Consider the following 13,895-nt stretch of genomic DNA (forward strand, 5'->3'; position numbering starts at 1 on the left):
TTCTACAGGAAGAGGTGGCCCCCTTCCCCAGCTTGGCTCCCCCCCAAGACCTGCATTTCTTAATGTTTGATGTTTTTCCTCTGGCCCCTCTCAGTGGATGGGGTAATGTGGGGAGGACCCCGGTACTTTTCCTTTCTCCTTTCTGCTCCCATGCCCGCCTCGCTTATGCTGCTGTAGACTTTTTTTTTTTTAAGATTCCTCCCTATAAGCTTGGTTTTATAGTATGAGATAAATTTTTAAAAGACTTTATTATTTTTATTTATTTGAAAAGCAGAATTACAGAGAGAGGGAGAGAGAGAGAGAGAATCTTCCATCCACTGGTTCACTCTCTAATGGCTGCAATGGGGCTGGGCCAAGCCCAAGCCAGGAGCTTCTTCTGGGTCTCCCATGCAGGTACAGGGGTCCAAGGACTTGAACCTTCTTCTACTGCTTTCCCATGCCATCAGCAGGGAGCTGGATAGGAAGTGGAGCAGCCGGGACTTGAACCGGCACCCGTATGGAATGCTGGCATCACAGTTGGTGGCTTAACCCTGTTAGGCCACAGTGGTCGCCCCATTCTGTAGACTTCTTGACTGTCAATCTCTGTCACATTCAGTGGTTGCTTTGGTTTCTGTTCCATTTCTAACTGCCCCATGGACAGCCCCTTCCTTTTGTCACTTTCTCTTTTTTTGGAGTGGGGGGGGGGTAGATAGAAGGGACTGAAATTGTTGGGGAAGATAGGAAGCACATCAATAAAGAAGAAAGCACCACTCACACCAAAAACCGAAATGAAATGAAACAAAGGCCTTGGAGAGAAGAAGAGCCAAAGAGATAGGTTGGACCCTGAGGGCATTTTCCATCTGGGGCATTTGCTGACTTGTAATTGGCAGGTGACAGCCTAAAATCTGAAGAGACTTTTGGGCAACCTCACAGGGCTGGAGTTCCAGGGCAGCCAAGGATGAGGGGTCCCAATACACATTTCTAGCTTTTGGCTGGGTTCCCAAAAGGGCTGTGCTCCATGAGCACAAGTGAACAGGAAACAGGCAAAGCCTTCTAAAACACTGAATCCCACTTCATATTTAAAAAAAAAATTTACTTGTTTCCCTTTTATTTGAAAGGCAGAATGAGAGAGAGCTTCCATCTGTTCTTTCACTCTCCAAATGCCAGCAACAGCCAGATCTGGGCCAAGCTGAAGCCAGGAGCCCAGAACTCAATCTGGGCCTCCAACGTGGGTGTCAGGGACCCAAGATCTTGAGCCTACTGCCTCCTGCACTTTAGCAAGAAGCTGAACTGGAAGCGGAAGTAGCTGGGACATGAATCTGGTGTGCCAAGCAGTGACCTAAGTGCTGTGCCAGACATCCAACCCTGAAACCAGTTCTAAATCAGCCTTGATTATGGCGCTCTGCCTCTCTCCTAACTGCCTGTCACAAAGAAAATTCTCTGGAGGATGTTGGGATTATCCGAAGCCTGGCATTATCTGAGACCACAGGGCTCTCTCTCACATTCCCACAGATTGGTTCATCAATCCAAGTCTAGCAGTCCCTGAACCCCTCGCTGTGCAGGGCACAGGGCCAGCCTCCCTGCAGAGTGCTCTGTACTCTCGCACTATCTGAGGCCCAGTGCCGTCCCGTGGGCTCGAAGGAAGGGAAGTGTCTGCGGTCAGCACTCTGTAATCAGATTACTCCTGAGAAGGCAACAGGCCCAAAGCTGGCACCAGCCGCCACCCACATACTTGAAACTCAGATCTCAGGGACAGGTAGTGAGGTGGCACCTGCTGTACCTGGGCAGTTGCCCGTTGGTCAGTGGACACACGATGTGGAAAAAGCTGCACAATGGGCCTGGAAGGAGGAGCAAAGTCGAGCTCTTGCTGCCACCTGTGCTTTCTACACAGCCAGCCCCAGCCCCACCAGGCTCCAGCGAACCGGAGCTTCTGCCACTCCCTTGAACTTCAGGCTAGCTTGTGACACTGAAGGGCAGATCTCCAGGAACATGGGGCACCATGGCACAGGGGGAATTTGGAGTCAGAACCATTCTGTGTGATCTTACACCTAATCCTGAACAGAAAAAGTCCTTTGAATGCAAGGGACTGAAACTGGTTTTAATCAGCTCAGACAAAGAAGCTGAAGTATGAGGGAGCTCCTGGGCTGTTAGGAAGAAGGAAAACCAAGCTGAGATCTAGGAGAAGGGTGGAGACCTGGACAGTGGGGAGGTGGAAGCAGCTGGTCTGTTTCTGGCTCCCTACTGCGGGTGTGGACGGGCTCCAAGTTTCTCCTTGCTCCGGCACACTGCACTCTGGAGCTCACGTCAGGGAGAGGAGTCCAGCGGGTCCGGTGTAAGTCACATGCCCAGCTCTTGGCCATGGGAAGGCAGGGCCTTCCTGCTGGCAGATCCAACAAAGCTATACCCAGCCAGGGAAAAGGAACTCCTTCAAAAGCCCCTGTCGGCCAGCGCCGCATCTCACTAGGCTAATCCTCCGCCTAGCGGCGCCGGCACACCGGGTTCTAGTCCCGGTCGGGGTGCCGGATTCTGTCCCGGTGGCCCCTCTTCCAGGCCAGCTCTCTGCTGTGGCCAGGGAGTGCAGTGGAGGATGGCCCAAGTGCTTGGGCCCTGCACCCGTATGGGAGACCAGGAAAAGCACCTGGCTCCTGGCTTCGGATCAGCGCAGTGCGCCGGCCACAGCGGCCATTGGAGGGTGAACCAACGGTAAAGGAAAACCTTTCTCTCTCTCTCACTGTCCACTCTGCCTGTCAAAAATAAAAAAGAAATAAAATAAAAAAATAAAGACTATCAGCTGACACAACAGCTTCAGAAAACTAGCATTTAGAAAAAAAAAAAAAAAAAGCCCCTGTCAAAGTTCCTTTGGATGAGGAGCTGAATTGAGTGTTGTGTGAATGATATTATACTGAGTTCTTTGGAGCTCGGGGGTTAGGTGGGGATGGACTGGGGAGGACCCTATCTGCCCCGCTTCCCATGCCCTCCCCCAGGCCTAGAATGTTTAGTGCATTGGCGCTGAAAATGTTACAGGAATGAGTGAGAGACAAGCTTTGTGATCGAGGAAGGCCCTGCACTCACAGGAGTGACACTGCTGGGAACTGAGTTCCCTTGGCAGCTGGGTGGAGAAGTCTGTGTTTGCTCTTTAAGTGCTGCTTAAGTCACAAGAAGGGTGCTCAGCTCCACAAAACTGAGCTCTGTGACCCCACGCTCACAGGAAGCAGATGCCTGTGGACCACAGTGTTTGCACCTCCAACCGCCACCCGAAGCTCTCCACCACCTGGCTTTTGCCTCATTTTTTTCCTGCTTTCTCCCTCTGAATGACTTGCATGCAGCTCCATACTGTCCCCTTCCAACTCTCAGTCTGCATTTGACCGGCTCCTAGCCTTTTGACTATCAGTCTAAATGCTTCTCCCTTTAGGAAGCCTTCAATCCACAATCCCGAGATTGGACTGGTTTTCATTACTCTGTGTCATAACCTCCTGTTTATTTTTCACTCTTCATCGCCTTCGACTTGAGCTTCCTAACTCCTCAGTACCTACCTAGCTCAGGACCTGGCCCCTCGTAGAAACTCAGTAAATATTTGTTGAGTGGAAGAGTTAATGGTTGCAGTGTTAGAATCAGGACTCAGAAAGGTCCCAGGGTGTGGGAGCTGAAATCATCCCAGTTCTTCAGAGGCATTATCTCTGTAAGTCGTTCCTCTTCACAGCGTTTTCCTTAAATGATTTCTTCTGATTGTCAGGTAGTAATTACAGGTTGAAATAATTGTACGTTACTTCCAGTTCCCTGCCTCCAGCTCCTGGTTCTCAGCCCACTCTCTAACAAGGCTATCAACCTACCACCAGAGCTCTCACCACACCCCCGGCTCTCCCTCTGATTAACTACACTAACCCTTTTGTTTATATATAATGGAAGTCTTCAACTTTTTATTTAATGTGTGGACATTTATCAAGACAACTGGCTCAGTAGGAAGCCAAGCCTGGAAGGCAGGTGCATCATGCCTTTCTCTATTTAGGACTTCGCACAGGCCTGAAAAAGCCAAGTGTGTCCAAGGGATAATAATGACTAGAGTTGCCTTGGGTTCAGTAGGACCCGGGAAAGCATGGGGCACAAAAATTCATACCTTTGTGTTATTCAGCTGGCTCTATCTTATGTCCCAACCAACCCAAGGTGGGCTTGGACAACAATGCACCGGGGGACTTTGCGTGAAGGGGTTTAGTCCTCCTGGATGTGGCAAGGGACTCAAGTACAGGTCAAGGTGAAAAATCTCCCAGGCTTTTTCCCAAGACACCGGATGGTAGGTGGTATGTAGAAACACCTACAGAGGTGTTGATTTTCCTGATGGGATCCATATACCGTCTGTAAGCATCTTGTCTGTTGACATGTTTATTGTCTGTCTTCCCCACCTCCATGAGGGCTTTGCTGATTGCCTTGTCCCCTGCCCTCAGAACAGTGCCCAACACATGTGAAGTCATGAAATAAATTCTTCTTGAATGAGTGAGTGGGTTCAGGCATTGAAACTGCAGGATGTTCCCTGCATCCAGGGAACAGGTGATGGGAAGTGATGATCACACGGGGCAGGGAGATGAGAACAAGGACTGACCTTTATTGGTAAGAGGGAGGTGGCCATTAGAACAAATGACAGTAAGCTGTGAAGCCAGTCTTCCTCTTGCCTTGATGTCTGAGGGGAAGCAAGTCACGGCCAAGTCCAACAAGTGTGCTCTGCCCACTGTGCTGAATTGCGCTTCTGAATGGGATACCATGGAATCCCCAGGCCCTGAACAGAGCCCTGGGGGCTGTCCAAGTGACCCAGGGAACAAGACATCACCAGTATCTCTCTTGCCACTCATGTTGCAGCTCTGTGGATCCTCTTGAACCTGCTCCTTTTCCTGAAACTTAAAATCCACATGTGTAGCTCATTGTCCGGGAATTTACAACCCAAAGTCTACATATACACTCCTGTAACCCTTGATGTCCTTAAACTTGTCGCTCTTCAGATTAGCTTGGATCTGCCTTTGGCCACTCTTGAAAGGGACAGTCGTCAGCGTGATGCTGGCCCTGTGTTGGGGTTTGAGGACTCCGATGCTGCATCAGAAAATGGAGAATATCAAACAGCCACAGGCATTAGAATAATCCCAAAACCCTTGCCCTCACTTCCTGGCCTCCCCTCCCCTGGTGTTCTCAGAACCTGGCCTGGGATAAGCTAACCCCGGGATGAAAGGGGAGGGGCGGGGCCTGGTACTAGGTGCTGGGGCACTGGAGCACAGCAAGTTAAGCTGCTGCCTGCGATGCAAGCATTTCCTATGAGAGCCGATTTGAATCCTGGCTGTTCTGCTTCCAATCTTCTCCCTGCTGATGCGCCTGGGAAAAGCAGGTAGAAGATGGCCCAAGTTCTTGGGCACCTGCACCCATGTGAGAGACCTGGAAGAAGCCCTTGCCTTTTGGCCCAGGGCTCCAGCCCTGGCCATTGGAGGCATTTGGGGAATGAACCAGCGGATAGAAGATTCTCTCTCTCTAACTCTGCCTTTCAAAAAAATAAATAAACCTTACAAACAAACAAAACCAGAGTGCTCCTGGTGCTTACAGAACTCGCTGCTGTTTCTTGAAGAGGCCACTGCCTTCCACAGTCAGGACGCAATTCGCAACCTGCTCCAGGAGAGGGTTTGAAAATATCACCTGAATGGAGAGCGGCTGGTTCACGATGGCTGCTCCTAGAACCTGAACAGAGAATGAGAGCACGGGAAGGAGCGGGACATCAGTCCTCATTCAGCGTTTATGGAGGGCACTGCTCTGTGGGGAGTAAAATGAGAGGAGGCAGATGGTAGACATAAGGGGAAAGTTCTCTGGCCTCCCTCTATTTCCTAAAAGCAGGACGCATATGTACAAAGGTGTCCCTCCTCCCCTCTCTACCAGAAAGACAAAGGCTAACCCATGGGACAACCTCAGACCCTGATCAGACTGGAGACAGAACCAGAGGAACTTGACTCACCAGCCCCTGTCTACCATGAGGGTCCCATAGCTTTGCCTTCCTACAGTTTCTCCCCTGGAGACTCAAGGTCCTTTCTCTGGGTCTTGTCCCTTCATTCTTATTGCCCCCCTGCTCAGATGCTACAGAAGCCCAAGTTCTAACGAAACCTCTGAGTTGCCCCCACCCCCCACCGAGAGCCCCATGGGTCCAGGGGGCTGTTTGGCTTTGGGGAGACAGCAATTGAAGGAACAGAGCCCTGAATCTCTTCTTCCCACTCAGAGGACCACCAAACATCAGAGCAGGAGGGGTCCGCAGAGGCTACCCAGTCTAATTCTCTCTGACAGTTCAAAAAGTAGAGGCCCAGGGACTTGTACAGTCAGAAAATGGCAAGTCAGATGGGAGCTGCCCTCCAGGCAGGGCCGTGCCCCTTCCAAGACCCTCCTGCCTTGGCTGGTGTTTCCCCATGTAGGCCCTGGGGATGGCCAACCGCAGCAGGTGGCACAAGAGCGGACCTCACACTCTCTGACTGTCCATGGCCCCTGCTCAAAGCTCTTCTCTAAGGCCTCTGGTGGTACAAGAGGAAGAAGATTTCTCAAACTCTCCTTCCCGGGGGCACCAGCAGAGATGAAGGGAAGGAGGGGCTGCTCTCCTGGGCAGGCCTGGGTGCCCTCTTCCAGGGCGCCACCCTCTCCCTCTGGATCCCAGGGGGCCCACAGTCGTCTGCAGCACTCTGGCCTACATTAATCATGATGCCCGGGTAAGCCAAGGTGATGATCTTGTTCACCAGGATTTTCTCTAGACTGTTCTTCTCCTCACTCAGGGCACTGATGCGGATCAGCTTGTCTGTGGACAGGTACTGGCTGTATTGGCAATAGGGGATTATGCAGGAGTAGGTCTTCACTAGGGAGAGAACACAAGGATAATGTGAGAGGAGCCAGACAATCAGCTGGGCCTGGGTTGGATCTGGTGGCTCTTGCTTAGAGGAGAGGGACCAGCATGCACTGAGCCCTGGTGAGGCAAGGATTAGCCCTGCAGGTGGAGAAATGGAGGCTGAGAGGGGCAGAAGGGCTTGCTCCAGGTCATTCTGCAGTAAATGGGCAAGCTGAGGCCGCAGAACTTGGGCTGTTCCCACTAAGCAGGCCGCATTCCTTGGGGGAGTAAAGCAGGGGCTGGGGGGTGCAGAGGAGGAGGAGAAAGGAAAGGAAGGGAGGAGGAAGGGAGCAGAGGAGGGGGAGGGAGGAATGTGTGCCAGAAGGGACAGGAGGAAGAAAAGCATTGGCTGGCTTGTCCCCTCTGGCCCTGACATGACTGAGCGCATACGGGCTGCCCTGCCCTGCCCCCGAGCCCATACCTTCTTGAGGAAAGAGCGTGAGGAACGCCGTGTCCTGCCAGAACGGGGGCATGGGGCTGCCGTCATGCAGCAGGGACTGGGCGCTCAGGTTCACTTTCAGGTCCTTGGACTGGGGGGACACGTTGATAGCCAGCAGCATAAAGTTGATGTCCTGGCCCATGTGGGGCGGTTCAAGAAGCTTGAACTTCAGGGAGACCTGGGCAACCTCACCGGGTCGAAGGGAGGGTATGTCCAGGCTCTGAGGGCTGTCTCCGCTCAGGGGCGTGGAGCTGGAAGGTGGGGCGTCTGCTCCTGGGGGGCCTTGGGACTTCCCAGTCTTGAGCTTCTGTACAGCCTTCAGGAACACCTGCCTCTCCTCGGGGGAACCTGGAGGGCAGAGCACAGCACCAGGGTGGGCCAGGCTCACCCAGAGGGAAAGCTTTACGGGGCAGCCCGCCCTCCCCCTCCCCTCCTCCAGCACCACTGCGGCAATGGAGAGGCTTAAAACCCTTGTTTTCAAAAACAAACACTGCCTCCCATTGGTCAAGCGTTTCCCAAGAGTCAGGCTCTACCGAGTGCCTCACACCGTCCTTGTACGCGAAACGTCATTATTCATTGTTATGATTTTCAGAGAAGTCATGTCACTTGCCCATGTCACACAGATAGCAAGGAGCAGAGTCCAGGTGGAAACCCAGTGCGTCTGGCTCCAAAACCCATGTCTGTGACCACCTGAGTCCATCCTGAAATCCTCAAGGGAATGACGAGAGCCCACAAGTGCAGGAGAATAAATCTCTTAAAGACAGAAGAGATGGTGTGATTTCCTGTTCTGGAACTAAACTACTGGTCAGGTGTAGGCAATTTCCTAGAAATTGAGAAACAGAAACACAGAGAACGCAAGGAGGAAACACGTTCAGACAAGTAGAGTATGCAGAGAGGACGAGGCCGCCCAGCTTGCTCTCGGGAACCCTGAGGGCAGGATGCGCAGAAAAATTCCCCAGGTGTCCCTCTTTGTGCGAGAAGCTGCCTCGACTGAGGGCCCCGCTCCACCCACTCAGTGCATTTGCCACAACCTCCCAGGGCAGAAGCCACTTGCTCCGGAGCTAAGTCTAAGCTCACTCCACTTGGAAGAGGATCTTGAGATGTTGGCTTTGGTGAGAGTGGGCCCAGAAAGGTGCGAGTCAGATTTAGTTCATCTCTGGTCTACTGACCCCCAGGTACTGTCCACACTGGCTGGTCGGAGGCCCCCCGGAGGGTAACTCAGTCCCCTCAAGTCCCCAGGAGACCCTGGGCAGCTCTGCAGCAAATGCCGCCAGTGCATCCTCGTGGCCCCCACCACTTCAGTGCCCATCAGTCCTGTTTTCACATCATAGACTCTGTCTCTGAGGTGCTCTCTGCCAACAGAGCAGTCTCAGCCCACGTGTGGGGCAAGCCAGAAGTGCCAGGGAGGCGACATCCCTGAGGCACCACCCTTAACTCTTAGTTGGTGGATAATTACCCTGCATGCTTGCCTTTCTGGTGCAATAAACTGGTGGCGGTGTCATCTTGCACTTGACACTTACTGAATCCGTAGTGGGGATGTCAGATTCGGCAAATAAAAATGCAAGGCCCTTTAATTTGAATTTTAGAGAAACAACAAAGAATATAGAACATATGGCTTCCTCCCCTTCCAGGCTCACTTCCTCATTCTACTCTGTATTTCTTGGGGTTCCTCCCACAGAAACCAGCTGCACTGGAATCCTGCTGCAGGGTCTGTTTCCAGGGCCTCTGTAGCTGCAGAGTTGGTGGGATGGGGAATGATACCGCTGGACTGTGATCAACAACTGTCCCTCTTCTGGGCTTGCCTTTTTTTTTTTTTTTTTTTTTTTTTTTGACAGGCAGAGTGGACAGTGAGAGAGAGAGACAGAGAGAAAGGTCTTCCTTTGCCATTGGTTCACCCTCCAACGGCGGCCCGCGTGCTGTGGCCAGCGCACCGCACTGATCCGAAGCCAGGAGCCAGGTGCTTATCCTGGTCTCCCACACGGGTGCAGGGCCCAAGAACTTGGGCCATCCTCCACTGCACTCCCTGGCCACAGCAGAGAGCTGGCCTGGAAGAGGGGCAACTGGGACAGAATCCGGCGCCCCGACTGGGACTAGAACCTGGTGTGCCGGTGCCACAGGTGGAGGATTAGCCTAGTGAGCTGCGGTGCTGGCCTGGGCATGCCTTTCTCAGCTTTGGGTTCTGGAACCTCTCAGGGTCTGCCCCAAAGACCCACACGAAGCACAGACGCCCACTCATCAACACTCCCAGCAACCAGGCAGCTCTCCGGGCCTCTGCCCCCTGACTTCCTCACTTCCTCCCCCTCAGGTCTTGCCCCTGCCAACTCCTGCTCTGGCCCCGCCCCACCCCTGCTTATGGCCCACTTTGTTTGATTTCCAGGTGGTGGATCCCAGTGATTGGCCCTCCTCAATTTCCAGGAATGCATCTACACCTGGCCAACTTAACCTTCCCCCTGGCCTTCCGGGCTGGGCTTAGAGGCCCCTTGGAGTCATCCTCTGGCCCTGCTTGCCCCACAGCGGATGGATTTGAAAATGAACATTTGGCCTTACACCAGTCTGGGGGTCTAGCTGGTCTTCCAATAAAAAAAAAAAATGCTAGAATTAAACAAGCATAGTTAAATTAATCACCAGGAGAGTCTACAAAGGTGGCAGGTTGATTCTGGGGGAGGCAGGGGTGAAGAACTCGTCATCCATCAACATGAACACCTTGTGGTGGGAGCTCGCTGGCCTGCGGGATGTGGGGACATCCCGACCAGCACCTCCCCGCGGAACGGCCCCCTGGCTCCCGGGACTTGGGCTCTGAGGGGGGCTACTCCATGGTACCTTCTTGGTACTTGTAGTTCTCAGTGACGTCATCCCGCTCGTCGCTCTGGACGCCCTTGGTGCTGATAAAGCTGCCCACGGCGCTCGTGTTGCGGTGCAGTTTCTGCTCTTTCCCACCGTAGACCAGCCAGGACACGCAGTCGGCGTTCACCATGGAGAACGCAAAGGGTGTGTCGTACTTCAGGTCCACTTCCCCTTCCTTGATGGCCTTGACGGAGGCGGGCCCGCAGCAGTAGAGGCCTGAGGAGAGAGGGCCGCGGGTTGCAGGGGGGCTCTGTGGGGGCGGGGCGGGTCCTGCCTGCCTTCCCGCATGTGCTTACCATTGCTGGTCTCCTGAGGTGTGGCGTCCAGCAGCTGCCAGCCCCCGTAGCCAGGAGGGAGGTCCCTGCGAGCCATCCAGCATTCGTTCCACACGTGGAAATTCCTGGGGGAGCGGTCAGAGGAGCCTGTCAGGCAAGGCTGAGGGAGAGGTTGCACCACCGAGTTCATTTGTTTGTTTTTACTTATTTGAAAGGCAGAGCGACAGGGAGAGAAAGAGACAGCGTGGGAGGGAGACAGAGACAGGTCTTCTGTCTGCTGGTTCACTCCCCAAATGCCAGCAACGAGCCAGGGCTGGGCCCGGCGGGAGTCAGGAACCAGGAACTCCATCCGGGTCTCTGAGGTAAGGACTCATGTATGCGAGCCATTGCCCGTTCCTCCCAGGGCGCCCACTACTGGGAAGCTGGACAGGAAGCAGAGTAGCCAGGACTTGAACCAGGCACTCTGATATGGCGCCCCAACTTAACCACTGGGCCAAATGCCCACCCTTGAACTGTTAGATGGAAAGACAGACTTAGCCCACAACCAGGCATGAGAGCTGTAGGGGTAGACAGTGATGGGTCTTCCTCCTGTCAGCTCCTATTCCTCACCCAGAAAAGCGCTGCCCTCTGCTGACTGTGTAAATAGAAAGCAAGGCTTCCGGAGTCTATAGAACCAAAAAAAAAAATCCTTCACTCGCCCTCAGAGAGAGCCTTGTGGCCCTTTTCCTGTGTGTGGCCCTCGTGGCTTTGCCTCCAGAGTGAAGACTTGGCGCCCTCCTGTGCTCAGACGCCAAGGCTGAACACTGGGTAGAGGTGATGAAGGGGTGAACCCAACGCAGGGTGGAGAGCTCTTGGGGTGCAAGGATTCTAACCCCCAAATTAGTGTCTTGCCCAGCTGCCTCCCAGCCTTCTGTTGGAGACGAAAGCCCAGGGGTTGGTGAGTGGTGGAGGGATGGGGCGGGCGGCAGCCTGTGGCCCCTGCTCAGGGGGTGGGCTTGGACGTGCAGCACTGGGGGTGGGCTGCGAGGTCCTCTCACCAGATGCTGTCCTTCTTTTTGTTCTCCAGGATTCTGCCTGTGCTGTCGTAATACTCGTCTATGACCAGGTTTCCATCGGTGTCGTGGCCGGAGTCAAAGTTGGTGATCACGCGGGTGGGGATCCCCAGGCACCGCATCACTGCAGAAAGGGCAGAAAAACTCACTCAGGGGCTGCGGGCTCGGGAACACTGCGGACTCCTGGCCCGCAGGCCCCGGCTCTAGGGAAGTCATTTATTCTGCCCCTGTGGGACCAGGCGGGAGCTGCCTGGGCAGTGGGTTGATGACATGTCCCGCCTCCCTCCCCACTTCCTGAGTCCACAGGAAAAACTGCACAAAAGTTAGAGTGCTGGCTGCTCAGGCAAGCACAGCGGGATGGACAGAAGGAGCCAACAGACAATGTAGCAAGTCGTGGAGTCATCGCTTCTCCTGCCGACACCGGCAGGGCGGGATTGGCATGCCTCCTCTGCTGGCAAGACTCACAGGCCTGACTCAGTCCTCCTCACATCTCTCCTGACCAGAAATCTCCATCTTCAAACCAACCAGCTGGGCATCTCCTCCTTCCTGTTCTCGGGAGTGCTGACTGAGGCCATTGCTTCTCCAGCAAAATGTTCTGTGACTGGGAGTCCCCCTTCCCCTGGATGCGTGATCATGGAAACCTCTCATGGAAGGCTTCACAGATAGAGCCGGGCAGGAAGGAGGCTGTGTCACAAACACTTGGGGAAGTGAGAGCGCGCCCCTGGGAGGGCCACCCTGGACAGGACACCAAGGGCTGCCTACCCCCAAGGGGTGGCCATTCCCTCTGCCAGCCAGCTTCTCAGCATCCCCAGCCCAGCCCACAACCACCGGCCCTGGAGATCCCTTCACACTCAAGGCCAACAGTGATGACCCACCCAGTTCAAGAATGGTCTTTATCCCGAGGCCTACCAGTCAGGCAGGGTGTGAAACGTTTCACCTACGTCATCCTCAGGACAGCACCACGTGGTAGCTGCTGTTATGATCCCCGCAGTGAAGATGGTGGATAAGAAATATAAGAAGACAGGATAAGAAAAGTCACACAGTGGGCAAGGAGCGGAGCTGTCACCGATTCCTGGTATCACAGCTGAGCTTGTACTCGATACTGAGCCTCTTCTCAGCATGCACAGGTCAGCATTCTAGTATTTTCAGCTAATCGTGCATTGCACGAATTTCCCCGTGTTATCAAATACTTGTCCAAAGCGATTTCTAGTGATGGTTATTTTTAGGCATTTTGTTGGTTTCCAGTCTTTCTCCTGTTGTAGGTAAAGCTGCGATGAATATCTTTGTAGATCAATTCTTCCCCACCCCCTGCTACAGATTACAAGAGGTAAAACGACTAAGTCACAAATATAGATATTTCCAGGGCTAGAATTGTGGTGTAGCCAGTAAGCCAACGCCTATGACACGGGCATCACAAATGACTACCGGTTCGAATCCTGGCTGGTCCACTTCCTATCTAGTTCCTCACTAATGCTCCTGGGAAAGATGCCCAAGTACTTGAGCCCCTGCTACCTACGTGGGAGACCCTGATGGAGTTCAGGGTCCTGACTTCAGCTTGACCCAGTCCTGGCCATTGTGAGGACTTGGGGAGGGAACCAGCAGATGGAAGATCTGTCTCTCCCTCTCTCTGGAAATCTGCCTTTCAAATAAATAATCTTAAACATGTATAGATATTTTTAAGGGTTCTCACACATACCACTATCAGGTTTTTTTTTTAAATCAACTGAGTTACAATGTTTTATTTATTTTATTTTATTTTATTTTTTTTTTTTATTTTTTATTTTTGGTGAAAGGCAGAGAGAGAGCGAGTGAGAGAGAGAGAGAGAGAGAGGGAGAGAGATCCCATCCACTGGCTCACTCCCCAGCTGCCCACAAAGGCTGAGCTGACTGGACTGAAACTTGAACCTGGGAACTCAGTCCAGATCTCCCACATGAGTGCAGGGACCCACGTATTTGAACCATCACCTGCTGCCTTCCAGAATCCGCATTAGCAGGAAGCTGGAACAAGAGCCTGAGGCGGGCATTGAACCTAGGCACTTGGATATGGGATGTGGCTGTCTTAACCTGTAGGCTAAACCCCTTTCCTACTATTGTCCTTTTTAAATATTTAGACTTTTTAGGCCGGCGCCGCGGCTCACTAGGCTAATCCTCTGCCTAGCGGCGCCGGCACACCGGGTTCTAGTCCCGGTCGGGGCGCCGGATTCTGTCCCGGTTGCCCCTCTTCCAGGCCAGCTCCCTGCTGTGGCCAGGGAGTGCAGTGGAGGATGGCCCAGGTGCTTGGGCCCTGCACCCCATGGGAGACCAGGAAAAGCACCTGGCTCCTGGCTCCTGCCACTGGATCAGCGTGGTGCGCCGGCCGCAGCGCGCCGGCCGCGGCGGCCATTGGATGGTGAACCAACGGCAAAGGAAGACCTTTC

The 13,895-nt window shown here is 53.5% G+C and overlaps 1 protein-coding gene across 1 annotated transcript in view; it reads right to left on the reverse strand.

The window, feature by feature from the left end:
- Window positions 1-4,556: 4,556 nt before the first annotated feature.
- TGM5 (transglutaminase 5) overlaps window positions 4,557-13,895 on the reverse strand; it is a 35,980-nt gene continuing 26,641 nt past the window's right edge. Inside the window, exons 7-13 of the mRNA XM_008269112.4 lie at window positions 11,464-11,602; window positions 10,448-10,551; window positions 10,128-10,367; window positions 7,290-7,655; window positions 6,678-6,838; window positions 5,555-5,688; window positions 4,557-5,055 (exon numbers count right to left, since the gene is read on the reverse strand). Of these exons, the coding sequence (XP_008267334.2) occupies window positions 4,902-5,055; window positions 5,555-5,688; window positions 6,678-6,838; window positions 7,290-7,655; window positions 10,128-10,367; window positions 10,448-10,551; window positions 11,464-11,602 (1,298 nt within the window). The 3' untranslated portion in view covers window positions 4,557-4,901. The remainder of the gene's footprint in view (window positions 5,056-5,554; window positions 5,689-6,677; window positions 6,839-7,289; window positions 7,656-10,127; window positions 10,368-10,447; window positions 10,552-11,463; window positions 11,603-13,895) is intronic.

This window comes from Oryctolagus cuniculus, chromosome 12, assembly GCF_964237555.1.
Source record: "Oryctolagus cuniculus chromosome 12, mOryCun1.1, whole genome shotgun sequence".
Classification (NCBI taxonomy): domain Eukaryota; kingdom Metazoa; phylum Chordata; class Mammalia; order Lagomorpha; family Leporidae; genus Oryctolagus; species Oryctolagus cuniculus.